Source organism: Platalea leucorodia, assembly GCF_965183815.1.
Source record: "Platalea leucorodia genome assembly, chromosome: 4".
Lineage (NCBI taxonomy): Eukaryota > Metazoa > Chordata > Aves > Pelecaniformes > Threskiornithidae > Platalea > Platalea leucorodia.
In genome coordinates this window covers 113848637-113864552 of record NC_138826.1, presented here as the reverse complement: position 1 = coordinate 113864552, position 15916 = coordinate 113848637, and the positions used below count along the sequence as shown (strand labels likewise).

General features: G+C 41.5%; 1 protein-coding gene across 1 annotated transcript in view; it reads right to left on the bottom strand.

Annotated features, from left to right (window-relative positions):
- Positions 1-15916, bottom strand: part of RELN (reelin) — a gene marked incomplete at its 5' end in the record, with an annotated part of 297323 nt that overhangs the window by 101674 nt on the left and 179733 nt on the right. Inside the window, 6 exons of the mRNA XM_082311058.1 lie at positions 551-660; positions 1814-1942; positions 5047-5255; positions 6975-7087; positions 10111-10262; positions 14940-15085. Of these exons, the coding sequence (XP_082167184.1) occupies positions 551-660; positions 1814-1942; positions 5047-5255; positions 6975-7087; positions 10111-10262; positions 14940-15085 (859 nt within the window). The remainder of the gene's footprint in view (positions 1-550; positions 661-1813; positions 1943-5046; positions 5256-6974; positions 7088-10110; positions 10263-14939; positions 15086-15916) is intronic.

Sequence of the window (15916 nt, the reverse complement as noted above, 5' to 3'; positions counted from 1 at the left end):
AGTTCTTCACATCCATTGAAAGCACAGGTAGGCAAAAAATAATTTCCTAAAAGAATAGTTCCCTAAAACAGATGGTACTTTCCCCCTGAAGGTATTGTAAACAATGTAAAGTTCTGTCAGTGTTTGGTAGCAGCATTGCTTTATGAAGGTCTTCTATGTCCAGAAGGAAAAAATATGTCCCAGATGCTGTAACTGTTGCTTAGGCTGGCGCAGTACGTGTCCTTAATAGCGCAGAGTAGTACCTATTTAGGTAATTAGGACTAAGCAGTCAGAGGAAATGTTATATTAAGCCCTTGCCACCAATATCTTTTCCTGGAAAGCATTCAATTAAAAGAAAAAAAAAAGGTAATCTACTAGGCTATTGTCTTTTCAAATGACAGAATTCCCCTCTAGCTTCAAAATGCACTTGTTACCAAGTGCCGATACGACAACGAGGAAATTAACAAACTGAAGATCCTTTGACCTGCGATTCTGGAAAACACATTCACTTGGAGCAGCATATAAAAATTTACTCTTCTGATGTATCATGATCATGGATAAGAATACTAACTATTATCGATTGCCCACATATTTCCAAGGATTGGTCCTGTTTGTCTCCATCGAATCCTGGTGTCACTTGTCAACGCCGCGTTGGGAAGGGGAATAGTTATTCGGTTCCACCTGAAATAGATATAACACAAATACTAACATTTTACACTGATAGTTGTTAAGCAACTGTATGTTTTGCAGATGTGTTTACTTATACTGGAAGCCTTGTGAGAATTTTTTAATTCTAAAATCTGCTCAAATTAAGCAGTGAAGTTACTACAGCTTTTGAAAATATAAATTAAAAAAAAAAAACATGGCCCATGATATTTTCATACAATATGTGAATGTTAATTATTCCATTATAAAACCCAGCCATTTTTTTCCCTGTATGAATGCATGAAGTCAGCAAAGATCTTAACCTGCTTTGCTATAGCAACTCCTTCATCACAGTGAATATCCCTAAATTGTGTACTGCATTAAACCTTCCAGTATGACTGAGCTCTGTTTGGTGGAAACCCTTTGTGGGGTAAGAAGAGGGGCACAGAGGATTTGGCCTGCTGTGGTCTGGGCCATCATTCTCATGTCAGCCACAGTGGCTACACTTCCTTCACACACCGGGGGTAATGGTTTCTATGAAAATGGTACAGAAATGGGGGTCAGCAGATCATAGCAATGCTTCGACTACACTCTCTTCTCATGGTCATACCCGCTGCTCTGAAGTGTCTGTGGAAGTTGGGATACAGAGAGATACAGAGTCATGGGACTGTGCTATGCAACAAGATGTCACAGTTCATTTTATGGTCAGAACAGTACCAAAGAGACTTAATAAAGAGAAGGGTTGATATAAGAAAGTGACACTAACAATGATCTGCATCTGCAGAAGTACAGGGGATGTGCTTATTGTAACCGAATACTGGGATTCCAAGTGAGTAAAGGTGTCTGAGGATGTAAATATGGCTTTGACTGATGGTTCCTCTGACTAAGAAGAAAACTTTTGTCGCTTTGACAAGGTATAACTTTTCTTTTAATTACCAGCATGCTGTCCACAGGGTTTTTTGTAATTTATCTTTAGAATCAGAAAAGTAGTATTATACCACAAAAGCAGCCCCATATATTTCAAATTTCATTACTGGGCAGCCAGGGAGACCAGATCACTCCTTCCTTGCTGTCCTCAGCTAGTAAAAAATGAAAGATGACACGGGGTTGTGTGCTTTGCTGCTTTCTTCTGTCACCTATAATTCACTTCTCTAATCTTGCATCTCAGCTTTGCAGAGAATACTCTCACCCGCTGTAATTTTCAGAGGCGTAGACGGTGCTGTGGGGGAGGTGAGGCCCAGCACATATCTCAGGCAAACACTCGGTGTGGAGCAGGGACCAAGAGCGACCATGGTTGGTTGAAAACTCCAAGCTGACGCTAATAACACAGTGAAGGAAAGAAAGGAGAAAGACATCGTGAGCCTACCTGGTATAGATATGAATGTAGAAGTACCAACACTGAGAAACCACCAAATCTGCTATTCCTAATAACTGATGCTGAAACATGAAATAATTTTAAGCAGACTCCAAATATAAAAAATCCTGAAAATACAAACATGAAACAAATCTGAGTGTTTAGAAATCAAAAAGGTAGCCTATAGACTGAGGATTCTATAAACACCTAGTCCTTATTTGGCCACCATCTAGCCAGTGTTTTCATGCTGCTGGCATTAAATGAGCTGATGTTACTCTTATATTTCAGCTAGAAATGGTTTCAAAAGTAACGAGGAGAAAACTTGGATTCATCAGAGCTAAACAGCATCATGTGAGCACAGGACACTTATAACTGCCAGCTGCTAACCATTACATCTTCAGAAGGTGGTAAAAGACCACTTGTTATTCATGCACTGGCTGGCTCTTCCCTTCTGTTGCTGACAAATATTAACTTCATACGACTCAGTCATCTGCCTCCTCCACCCATTGTGCCTAAATGGAGATGAGAAAAGCACTATGGAACAGTGAAAACGGCCAGCCCCGACCGAGGACTGCAGGGGGTGGAGGGGACCTGGGGAAAGGCACCCTTCAGAGAGCCCCTGTAGCAGGCAGAGCCCCTGGGAGCCGCAGGAGCCTGTGCACTGCCCAGCCATAGTGGTCCTTGGAGGCTTCCACCTCACAGAGCCTGGAGTGCTCAGCGGTGAATTTTGTGAGGCCTAGGGACATAACCATATGCCAAACCTCCAGATTTGCCAGGGAAAAGGCTGCTGTTCTCTGGTTTCATTGACTAGCAGTAAACCAAACCATCCATGTGCAGACAGGGACATTAGAGAACTGGAAACTCTTATGAGATCATCCACTGAGTCTACGATAATGAGTTATTAAACCCATTCTCCCAAAAGTTCATTGACAAGTTCAATTTTCAAAAAGCTATTACTAGAATTTTTTCCTTCCCTGTTTCACTGCATATTTAAAAACCCCACTCTTTATAATCTAGGAGTATAAGGAAATCCTTAGATCTTTTACATTCTGAGGACCTTGAAAAAGTAATATAGAAAGTGCTTGATTTATTAAGGATTTAGTATTTTACTGAAATACTCTTGTAATTTCCTCCATAAAATTAGCTTGTAATATTCTGTTTTATTTTAAGTAATGTCAACGGAACATTATAAAAGTCATAATTCATCACCTCAATACTAAATTATTGGATCATAACTTTTCCTTTTCATCATAATTTGCTGACAATATTACTTATTATAATTTGCTGACAATATTACTTTATTTAAATGTACCATCACTGTGATACTGTAAGTATGTATTAAAACAGTTTATGGACGTTTTCACTAATTTATTTCAGATTTAACTGTACTGATACCTTGGAGGGTCATATTTACTGCATATATTCAGTGTGAGTCTCTCACATTTGCAGTAATGAAAAGCATTATGAACAATGCTGTAGACCAGGAGATGGGAAATGCTGCTGTGTTTGGGAAATACAAATAGGGATAATGGGGACCTCGTGCTTCTTTTGTTATGAAGAAGCTCACTTCTGCTTCAGAAATAGTTTACGTGAAGGAAGAATATTAATCTTTCAAAATATATACTAATCCCCATCAGATAACAGACTGAGACAGAGACTTCATGTAACACATATTTACAGGCCAGGAGTGTTTACAGGCAAAGTTTTCACTTTCCATGTATAAATATGTTGCTGCCTTCCTTTCCTATCAAACATAAGTACAATGCCTTGATTTTTGCTGCCCCTTGAATTCTGCTGCCCTGCATGGCTGCTAGGACCATCAGTGGTAATGCAGCTTTTTCCACTTGAAAGTAAATGCTATGGGACATGGATGTGAAAGCATTTACAGTCTCTTACTTTAAACTCTTGACTCTGGAAAAATATAAAGTAACTTAAACCTCATAAAATATCAGGATAAACGGTCTCACATGTACATAAGGAAAGAGGGACAGCGGAAAGTTTAGTTTTGGATCCCCTCTTTGAAGAAGGATGTAAAGAAATGGAGAGGTGGAGCAGAGGATGAGCAAGATGTCCATGGCCTCGAGCACCAAGCTAGGAGAGGCTGGGGAGCCGGCCTGCTCAGCCTGGTGAGGAGCGGTGAGCTACGGCAGCCTGTGATGGTGCGGAGGACACTCACAAGGGAGGCAGAGCCAGACTCTCCTCAGTACTAGCAGGCACAGTAGAAAGGGCAACGGCCATAAAGACACGTCTTCAGAGTTTTGGACTGAACGTTAGGAAACACTTTTTTATTTGAGCAGGTCACCCAGAGAGGTAGCACAATGTCCATCCATGGAGGTTTTCAAGTCACGGATAAGCAAAGCCATGGCTGACCTGACCCATGCTGGTAACAATCCCACCTGCAGCAGCAGGTTTCACTGGATGACCTGTGAAGGTCCCTTCCAATCACCATTTCTAATATTCTACAAAATATGGAGCAGCAAATGACTCCCTTCTTTCCCTTTTCCTCCCCCTTAACTCCATGAAAAAAATAATGATGTCGAACATCCCAATGAAGTGAACCCAGCAAAAGAGTTCTGTGGTCAGTGTGCAGGCAGTGAGGTCCTCATACTGATGGTTGTCAAAATGAGGGCCATTTATCACCAGTCTTACAAGAATTAGATATGCTTGTGGCATCAGTAAAGTCTGGGAGGTCAGTAGGGCAGGCTTCTGCTGCTGCCTTTAATACTTTCCACCTTACACAGTATTAAGAGGTAAATCTCATATCCATTAGAAACTGGAGCAAAAGTCGCTCCGAAATCATGAGCATATTTCAGAATCATGGACTAAGAAAAGCAAGTTTTGACTTGGAAAGCTATTTAATAGACTCCTTATTGCATATGAGGTATATAAACCTGGGCCTGTGGAGATCAAGGTAAACATTAGCTTTTGAGCAGCTTATATTTGTCATTATAAATTGGCTTTGTTCTTTCTGCGAAAAAAAAAAAAAAAATCCAAATACTCATACAGATGCTCTAAACCAAAATGTGCTAGAAAGCTGATAATCAACAGAGAAATCTCGCCTGTTGTACCTGTTACCAGGTTGATAAGTTCCACAACCCAAATTGATGGAAAACTGGATCATGTGGGTCACCGTGGAAGGGAGCACTGGAAGGACGTGGAAGTAATCCACAGCCCAGACATTCCTGTTGTGGCCTTGGTGACTCTTTTGCTTCAGGCAAAACTTGGTTGCCGGAGTCTGCAGGTCCGGACTAATGACAACAGAAACCAAAGATGGAACCTGTAAAAGAAATTAAATCAGGCTTAAATAAAACAAATAATATTAAAAAAGGTCACACGGTACTATTTAAAATAGAGAAGCAACTTCAAATGTGCTGAACCAGACATGTACTTTTCTCTCTCCTGGCTTCATTTCTGTTAACTTCTTTTAGTCACCTTTTTCCACAGAAGATCCCAAATACTCACATTTTATATTGTGTGCATAGCTATTAACACTCTGGATACCAGTGCTGCTTACCACCTTAGTGGGATCAGTTTGTTTGGTTGTAAAGACACTGTAGAAAAGACTGTACCTTCTGTGTTCTGAAAAATACTAGTTTATTTTGTCAGTGCTCAGTTAGTAATGGAAGATGATATTTGTCCTGCAGCCTTTCAGCTCGCAGAAGCCAACGCAGGGTAATGGCATGCCTAGCCTGAATACGTGAGAATGGAATAGCAGCATGAGTTCACAGGCCTATCTAGGGAGGATGTTATGTTGTGGAAATAAATGAAAGCACTGCTTTACGAAGCTTAGCCTTTGTCCTAAAGCAACGTAATTAGACTTTTATTATGTCAAAAGAAGATGTCAGCTTTAAAACTGCTTGTTTTAAAAAAACCTCCACAATTAAGTCAGTGTAATTCCAGACTCTTATCTCTCCCCGAGTTCCCCAATTAATTTTTTATTATTTTACAATTACAGTTTCCTTAGTTTTAAAAAAGTTCTACCCCATCTGTCACAGAGAAGCAGGTGAGGAGGGAGCCATGCACAATGAAACAATGCGAGTGACTCAACCAAACCCAGGCCAAACCCTACTGTAAACATTTGCTCTCTGAATGCTAGAGGTACACTGAAAATGCACACAGACCTGTACTTGAAATCAGCTGCATCTTCACCACCAAATTTCCTACAAACCGTATAAGCATACTGCATTTCAGTCTCTAGTGTATTCACATATATATGTATTACGTATCAATTTTTGTTATCTATTTTACAGCAGCAGAGTAAGGACACCTCAGGGCTGGGTTACTCGGGGTAGACGCGGTCTAAGTGCTTCCTTGCCCTAGCCAGGAAGGATCCTGACAGCAAGCTCGAGGTCCGTATTGTCCTGCCTGGGTGGCGGATGTTGTTGGAAGGAGGCTGCGCTACCAGCAGAGAAGAAGCTGCCTGCGCATACTGCCAGCAACCCCATCCTATGACTGAGTTCATACCCGCATCACTGCAGACCCTCTAAGAGGGCATACAACTGTATTTAAAATGGAAATAAGAAGTATAAAATGTGAAATTTCCTGCACTGGGCACAGGAAAGACATCCAGGCATTTCCCAGTCACTCTCCTCCCGGCCACTGATCTCACCATGACTGACCTTCTCAGGACGTAGCTCCTGAGTATCAAAACATGGCTCGTAGGAGCTTCACTGGAGACAGGCGTAATTATTTGTGAGGAGGTGTTATCACCAAAGTTTTCAGATGATGGCTAAAAATTTTTGCCTGTTGCCCATTTGCCTGTTATGCTAGCACTAGCCAACGCCACAGTCCTGCTCTGGGGTGGAGTAATCAGCAGTAACTGCAGAGCTGTGTTGCAAAGACACCCCATCGTTGTGAGATCTGCACGTGATTTATGTGCTTGGGAAGATCGTGTTTGATTGCCCCTATGGAATGCAACATACAACATTGCTGTGATGGCTTAAAAATAGATTGATCTAATCCATCCCATCCACCTACTTTGTTTAAGATGATTTACCTTGTAAGCAGCATAGGTCAGGGTATCAAGAGGTATGTGTTCCCTCCTGCCTTCAATCTTGGCATAAAGCATGACATCATTTTCATGGGATTCTCCAGAATCACAAGTTCCCCCTGTACAACACACATTTGAGGGACAAAAAAAATTATTTGAAGCCCTTGTTATTGGAAAGTGGAATCCTATTACGCAGCCATAATTACAAAAATAATTGCAACCAGATGCTATTTAACTTAGGATATGAAACAAAAGAACACTGGCCCTAAGGACGCAACGTGTAAGAACTATTTGATCAGGTACACCATGCCATAGATCAAGGGGGTTGACAATTAAAAAACCTCAAGTAACTCTCTTAATCAGCTTATCGAAACAATTTTAATAGAAAATGCTGTGCCCAAAGCAATACTTCTATCTGTATGCTTTAAATCCTATTTACATAGAAATGCTCTGCTTTTTGAGTTCTTGTCAGTAAACTGTTATTTAGTACTTATACTCTGTGCAGCCACACAGATCGTGTGAGGACCTCTTGTATTTAAGTAGTTTGGCAGCTGAGAATTTGCTCTTAGTAGGAAATGAGGAAGGCTGCTGTGTACCTTTTTTGTTGTGCTGCTGCTTCTAGTATCTACACCATATCCTAAAAGGGATGAATGGAGTCTGTTGTATCTCACAAAACACGTGCGTCACAGTTGCCTCACTGGAATGGGGCAGCATTTGAAATAACTTCGTACTGGTAGAACCCAAAACACTTCTTAACCTTCTCCGAGAGAGCAGACGTATTGGCAAATTTGAGCATTAAGCTCTGCATTACAGTTACGAGATGGACATCATCACACTAGTTTGGTGTTTTGGAAAAAAGTTTTTAAAACAGGGTTTCTGTAATTGAAACAGGAAACATCATTTCCCTGTACACCATGGGTATTGCAAGTATGTAAAAAAAAAAAACAAACAAAAAAACAACCAGAAAAAAACAGGATGAGGAAGCTTCTTTGAAAAGTCTGTAAAGTAGAAAGGTTGCATATATGAAACACTTTCTCTGCTATTTTCACTACAGATAGCCAGTTATTGGAATGGAATAGGCAAAACAGTCCAGAGAGCTAGATAAGATGTGCATCTTTGATGTGTATTATATTGTAATAAGGAACATCCATGTGTCCTTTCAAGTCCTCTACTTGCCTGAAGTTTAAACTATTATTTATGCAATTTACCAGTACGTACAGAATAAATTTTTCAAGTGATATCCCACTATCCTCTGTAACTGCATGTGCTGACAACTTCTCCCCAAAGTTCAGAAGGTTAGGCAAATTTCTTTCCTGTTTCTCATGCAGGTGTTGTAATGCTTGGAAGAACTGGGAAAAAGCATCCTCTTTTTCCTGTGCTTTATTGGTAATTCATGTAACACAGAGGACATGTGCAACAATTTAGGACAACAACATGAGGTCTTTCACTCATTAAATAAAGAGTGTTTTTTCTTGTTGATTCAGAAGGTTGCTTGTGGAGGTCACAAGTTTAGTCTCTGCTTCCTCCTTTATTATTCTATTATTCTCTACTTTTAAGCAAAAACCCTCACCTCCTCTAAACGTGGTGTTGAGAGAATAACCTCATGCAATTTCCTTTACGTGCAAAATAAAAGTTCTGGAAAAACACCGTGAGGTACTGAATGATAACCACCACGTTCATGGGGATTTTGGTCTGTTGCAACACCCAACTAATGAAGTTGCACGGACAACAACAGTGGGGAGGGGAAGTGGCAGGACAGGTTTGTTCTTGGCCGCTTTCTTAGCCCTGGTGAATCACTGAGGTTGCACTTGTCCCAGCAGGGAAGGCCCGCAGATGATGCTAACACCACATCAGTGCTTTTCATGAGGGATGCCACATGTAGGCCATACCTCCTCCAAGACTGTAGCACACTATAGCACACTCTGTGTGAATCTCACCCTCATGCCAATACGTTAGCAGAGGAAAACGTTTATGAATATAATAAGAGCTTTTGAGCAGAAACTATTCTGTGGGTTCAGCCACGTAAGGCTGTCCCACCTCTGTGCTACTTCTATCTCATCCTCAGGTGCAGCTCTGTTCACTCTGCTGGATGAACACCACGTCCACATGGCTATGACTGCGGTAGGGTACGACAGGTACCTGAAAAATCCTCTGTGGTGTGGTGAGGATGACAAAAATATGACCATCTCTTCTACTATAGGAACTAAGGGTCATCGAATGAAATTAGAAGGTACAAGACAAGATACTTCTTCACATGAAGAATTGTTTAACTATGGAGTGGCTACAGGGTCTTGTGTGCACAACAGGCAGGTTCAGTTGATAAAAACTAGTACCAAGGATCATTTTAGACACTGCAGAGGGACCTGCCTGACCTACCTGCTACTCCAGCAGGCTGTGCCTCTCCCACAAATCCTGGGTTACATCTGATAGTCTTGTGCTGACATCTCAGATATGCTTGGACACCTCAAGTGGTAACAACCTGTCCTTGTGTAACAAATCTTGCCTGAGGACTGAACAAGAGTGAGCCCACACCTGTGTGTGCACCAGGTGCTCAAGCTTCCTTTATATCAAGGGAGATCCAACCCATGCACTCAGTGGAGTCCAGGGAGCTGCTCAGCTGGTCTAGCACAGGTGTCTCACGGTGAGCTGAACAGGTTTTTCCAGCAACGGTACTGACCGCATCTCCTCTAACTATAAAGGAAGTTTAGACACTGACCTTACGTGGACACACCTTCACATAACTTCTGTACTAAACTGTTTTAACCTGGAGCTAAACGTTTACATCAGCCAAAAAAAAAATGGCTGGGTAAATCCATGGAAGAAACACCCACCAAGGGCTACTAAGCCCAGAATGCCCTGTCTAGTTCAGAAAGATTTTCATCTGCAGGTTAGTGCCATCTGGGAGAATATTTTTGGGAGGCCTATTTATGTGCCCCCTATGTTTGTACACCTGTGTGGGCATCCAGAAGGGTGGACTCTTGGTCTGACAGAGAATGGTTAGTCTCACATCCTCATGGGTATCACAGTCACAAATCAGAGCTATCCTCTTCTGAGGAGTATTTAAAATAGTTCTACGCACACTGCACACCGTTTAAAACTCACACGCTCCACAGGTTGTATTACATTAAGAACATATACTCACCCATACTGAAATAAAATCTTAAGTTCCCATAACCCGTAGTGTCCATGTATGGAGTGCATATTTTTCTTTCTCCATCTCTGAGAAATACCATAGCTGAGCCAGATTCCAGTGTCCCACATTCAGTACCAATGACGGCTCCAAATATGTCCCACCTGTAGAGGTCAACAGCGGGCAGAGAACGTGCAGAGGCACGTTACTGATAAAGTCATACAAAACATGTTCTAGGAGTTCATTTGTACATACAAAAGTAGCTGCTGCTACTCTTACAGAGGACAACAAAATGCAGTGTTTCAAATATGATTTCTATGACATTACTTACATATTCAATCCTTGTTTTTAAACTCAGTTGACTCAAATAAAGCAAAGTAAATGTAAATATTTAAAATAAATTGGCAGAAAAGCATGAATTACTAAAAAAATGAGGCTTTTATTGAATGCTATTACCAACTATTTAGTGTTGTGTTGTTCTATCATCTTCATTGTTTTTCTGGCATAAAAATGTTTAACATAGAATTGCATTCTGTTTCATTTTGTAGAATCTAAGGTTTATAGATCAATGAAACTTGTCCGCTGTATCTGCTATACAGTCATTAAACATGTAGGTAATAGCTCAAAATGCTGTCTTTTCATCTTTTTGAGGATTTAGGGTAACAGTTTTTAACTAACGCATGAACAGAGTATGAAAAAAGACCGTTGTGTTTTTAATATGTGATGATACAATCTTTCTCAGTTTTTCTGTGCAACATTTTCTCTTATTTTTATTCAGTGATAATTAAAAGAGCTGTTGCAGAATTTTCAATTAAATATTTTTGATTGTAAATATGTTTTCATCATGAAAACGTTGGTTTCTTCAAAACTTGATTAAAATATTTTGAAAGATTAGAAACTGTTGAAAACTCATACATTATTTTGGTCTGATACATCATTACTCATGTTGAAGTCTTAATTCATAATAAAGTATTTTAAAAATACAAGGTTGATAAAGCAATCAAATTATTTAGGATCACTAAATCCTGATAATCCAATTGTTTAACTAGCCAGCATGATTCAGGATGAATGAGAAAACACTGAAGTTCGGAAACCTTTGTGGGAAGGCAGAGCCTCTTCCTATCCAATTCCAGCAGAAACACTCTCTAGCAGCAATGTGCCATATGACAATTTCAAAAACTGTCATTTCAAGAACTTAACAGTCTATTTATCAGTTTAACCATTCCAACTATTTCAAAATGTATTTCTAGGATCTCCTTAAAAGCTGCCAGCTTCCCTATTGACCTAAGCTGTCACAGACCAGCAACACGCCTGTTTGGAAATCCTGCTTTAAAACTGTCAGCCATTTACACAGGAATTAGTGAGCTTAGCATCACTAAAAGGCTTTTTTGAGATAAATATGTTAATGGAAGCACAGTTTAACCTAACCCTAATTCTGAGGGAGGTATTTTAGTCATGCAGACTTTTTAAAGGTAATGTACAACATAATCAAACACCATTTTGAAAATGGGTCTCTTGGGCTGAAGGCAAGTACCGAATTAAACAGTTGTGCCTACTTCAACTTACAAGACAAAATCTCACAATGCTCCATTGATCTTTTGTATGCTCTATTTAGCTCAATTAAAACACTCTCTGTAGTGACCCACAAAACAACTCGGGGTCATGAATGATGTAGATCACGGATGTTTCCAGGGATCCTCTCCTTTTAGGCAGCATTAGAAATGAAAACCAGAAAGTTCTACAAGGTTAAAAAACTGGCACTTTAATAAAAATACATCAAAACATTGTCTGTAAGGATAAATGGAGAAGGAACCTGGGTGATGGCATGACAGAGATGTAGACATTCTTGATTAAACATTGCATTTAGATACATTTATCCCTCACATGCCTCTTGAAATTTTTCTTTACAAAACAGATGATAGAATGATCTAAATTAGATCTACTGGACACGGAGGTCCAAAGCTGCAATGTATCCGCTAGAGAGGCCAGAGGCAGCCTGATGTGAGGATCTGTCCACTTTTAGGGTCAGGCCCTAATTTATGCAATTAAAGAGAAACAGAATGACAGTGGGAGGACACGTGGTACTAACAACAGCAATCCCTGTCCATGCAGCCTGTTGCTTTAGGTGGGACATGCAAAAATTATCAATCAACTGCTTACTAAAACCAACAATAAGCTCCTCTGCCCTCACTGTTGAGCTCTCTCAGGTGTCTCATCTCTGAGAGCATTTGGCGCAGAGGAAGGTGGTGGTGACCCCTACACGTGAGCTTCCTTTTGCTCTGCCTTACGGGGGACGCTTTTGCCTTTGCTTTGAGAGCTGACAGCCTCCAGCCGGTGTCGCAAAGGGGAGCCTGAGAACTTCCTGCAAGCTCTGTCTCAGGTATAAAGTGTTTCTGTGACTATTTGAACACAGTAAAACAATATTTCAAACGTAGTTCAAATAACATTCAAAAACATTTCTCTAAGAAGGAATTAAGGAAGCTCATCTATTTGCAGTTGTGTACAATTCCCAAAGCAAAACTCCACAGAAATGTCGCAAATGGAGACAGGGGTGGTGACAATTTTATACGATGGGCATGTAGTCCATAACATCACCCGAGTTCAGTGTGTATTCACGGCTGCGCGCAATTTAAACCTCCATTCTTACAGCAACAATTCAAAGAAGGAAGTTTCTAATACAGAATAAAATTTGAAAAGAAAGAGAAGAAAAAAAAAAAGAAAAAGTTGGGAGGACGTGGGCGGGCTGCTTAGTGCCTCGGAAAACAAAGTTACCCCCTGCTAGGGCAGGCTGCTGCACCACCGAGATTTAACGCGCAGGGGGGCAGATCAGGATCTGGCTCCTGGGACTGCAGGCAGGATGAGCGTGCAAATGCATCTGCTGGCTGCTCCCGGCCTCGCTCCTAGGTGGGAGCTGTAGCACATGCGGATTGGGGTTAGACGCTGTGTGACAGTGAGAATGTAATATTCCTAATTCAGAAGAAATTGTGCATTTGCTAACCAGTGTATGGCATAAGCATTTTATTTCCATATTTCTACTCACTGCAGCATTTACTACTGTAATTATTTTTTAAAAGTTTACTCATTATCTAAGAAGGAGGTGTCCTGATTAGAACAGCTGACCATGAGGTGTCTGGCCCAACTTAGCTCAACTAAACACCTGGTCCAGCACAGACGGGATCTACAGACAGGGCAGATGTCCCCAGGTAGCACTCCCATCCTGTTTGTTCAAGATGGAAAAGAGACTAAGAGAACATCTCAAACGTATCCCACATGGTCACCTAACACACACGTACTCATTTTCTTTCCTTTGTCTGGAACAGCACCCGCTGTGCCATGGGTTGATTATTCAAACTGGGACAGAGTTCACAGTGAATATTTTTTCTGTAAGCCCCAGATAAACCACGTGTCCCCAGGACACATTAGCATGTATTTCTTAAAAGGTGCTCTTTATCTTCAGCACAGCATAGGCAGCATTTGAATCAGCTGCTAATGATCTGAAGCACTTTGTAGGTTAAAATCAACATTCAGTTGAGACCCATAAATTAACAGTGTATGTTTCTCATTGCCCTAGGGTCACAGCAACTAATGAAATTCTTTTTTTTTAAATAAAAAAGAATCAAGACCACATTGTTAGTTATTTTCTTTTTGCCAGAATTTATACACTGAGGTATATAAAATGATACTTCTTTACCAGGACACTTTCTTTTTTTAAAGCTTGCTCATGTTTTGGCAAGAGTGGTAATTTTGCTGTCTTAGATGGTCTCTTTACTTTCTCTGCCCTTGCAGCAGTCCCTGCACGGCAGGCATGGCCAGGCTCTTGCTGCTGGAAGGTGAGGGCAGGCTGCTTCAGCTGTCCTGCCTCCACCTCCTCCGGCACCTGCAGCCTTCTGCACAAGCAGGAGCTCTCTCATGGCAAAGAGTGGCTCACAGTAGGGATCCAGAGGGGGATGAATTTCTCAAGGAATTTGATTTCATATGGATATGAGTTTGTTAAAAACAGTCAGGTGTCACAGAATGAAAAAAACAGATCAGCCTCGAATACTATGCTCGGTTTTGGGCCCCTCACTACAAAAAGGACATTGAGGTGCTGGAGCGTGTCCAGAGCAGGGCAATGAAGCTGATGAAGGGTCTAGAGCACAAGTCTTATGAGGAGCGGCTGAGGGAGCTGGGGTTGTTTAGCCTGGAGAAGAGGAGGCTGAGGGGAGACCTTATTGCTCTCTACAGCTACCTGGAAGGAGGCTGTAGCCAGGTGGGGGTCGGTCTCTTCTCCTATGTAACAAGGGACAGGATGAGAGGAAACGGCCTCAAGCTGCCCCAGGGGAGGTTTAGATTGGACATTAGGAAAGATTTCTTCACTGAAAGGGCAGTCAGGCACTGGAACAGGCTGCCCAGGGAAGTGGTTGAGTCTCCATCCCTGGAGGTATTTAAAAGACGGGTAGATGTGGTGCTTAGGGCCATGGTTTAGTGGTGGGCTTGGCAGTGCTGGGTTAACGGTTGGACTCTATGATCTTAAAGGTCTTTTCCAACCTAAACAATTCTATGATTCTGTGATTGTGTGTTTCTTCAGAATGACTATATAATTTACAAGCACAACTTTTTTCATTAAAAGCTTTGGTGACAGAATGGTCTGGAGACAGACTGCTCCTCCTGGGCTTTCCAGACTTGTTCCTTCCTAAAATCTACACTCACCTGTTATTTACTGTATTGCTATTCATCCTAGTCACAATCTTCCCTGACTACACAGCAAAGACAAAACGCAATTCTTTGTTTATCCGGTCTCCTGATCCCTGGAGCCATGCTGCACGCCTGCTTAGGGCCCCGCGCAGGTGAGGGGCACTCACCCTTTAGGCTGGCTCTCAAACTCTTCTGCCCACTGCTCCTGGGCATCCTCCGTGGAGACGTCCACGTCCCGGGTTGTGGCGAAATTGAACTCGCTGCCTTCTGTCCCGTGGAAGTAGATGGAGTTTCCATCCGACTGGCAGCTATGCTGTGGACAAAAGGAGGTGACATTACATGGTGTTTGCAAGGGCAGTTGTCCTGCTCACGCACTGTCAGAGCTCAGAGCGAGCTATACATTGCCTAATGACTCACCGATGCCTTTTATTTTTATAAAAATAAAAAATAGATGGTTGCCTTTTATCTTTCTGGGCCCACCCCCAGCGATGATTGCGTCCTCATCTCGTGCCTGCTTCCCTACTAATGCACTTCAGACCATTGTAAAACTGTGTTTGCATGGAAAAGATATGTACCATGTCTTTGAGTGTTTATTTCTATTTTAAAGTATTGCCATTATGTCTGGCACATACACAACTGTGTGTACAAATAACTCTAGTAGTATATCAAATATTGCTATAGATATTTTGTCAGCATAAGAGTTTCATTCTGTGAAACACATCAGATTTCCATGCCTGAAGTTTTGCCAGCAGAGGTGTTTGCATTTAAAATTGCTATGCATTGCCATACAGTAAACTTTGTGCCTGAAGTGTAGGAGTGAAAAGGCTATTTGCTATATTTAATTCAAATTACAAATGGAGCATAACAAATAGCTCCATAGGCAACTAGCTCTTGTGATACAGCTTCTCCTGAAGCTGCCCCCACCCCCAACACGTCTGCTTTTCCTGTTGCATTTCTGTATATACCACCTCAGCAGCATCAAATGAAGCCATGCATCTGCCCCAACGTGCCTCGACGACCATGACTCTCCAGGCACACTGACCTGGAAGAAGCTGTCTGTGAGGAGCACATGGCGGTTACAGTACAGATTTTCTTCTTTCTCCCATCCTACAATTGCCTTCTCGTGTGTCCGACAAAATGGTAA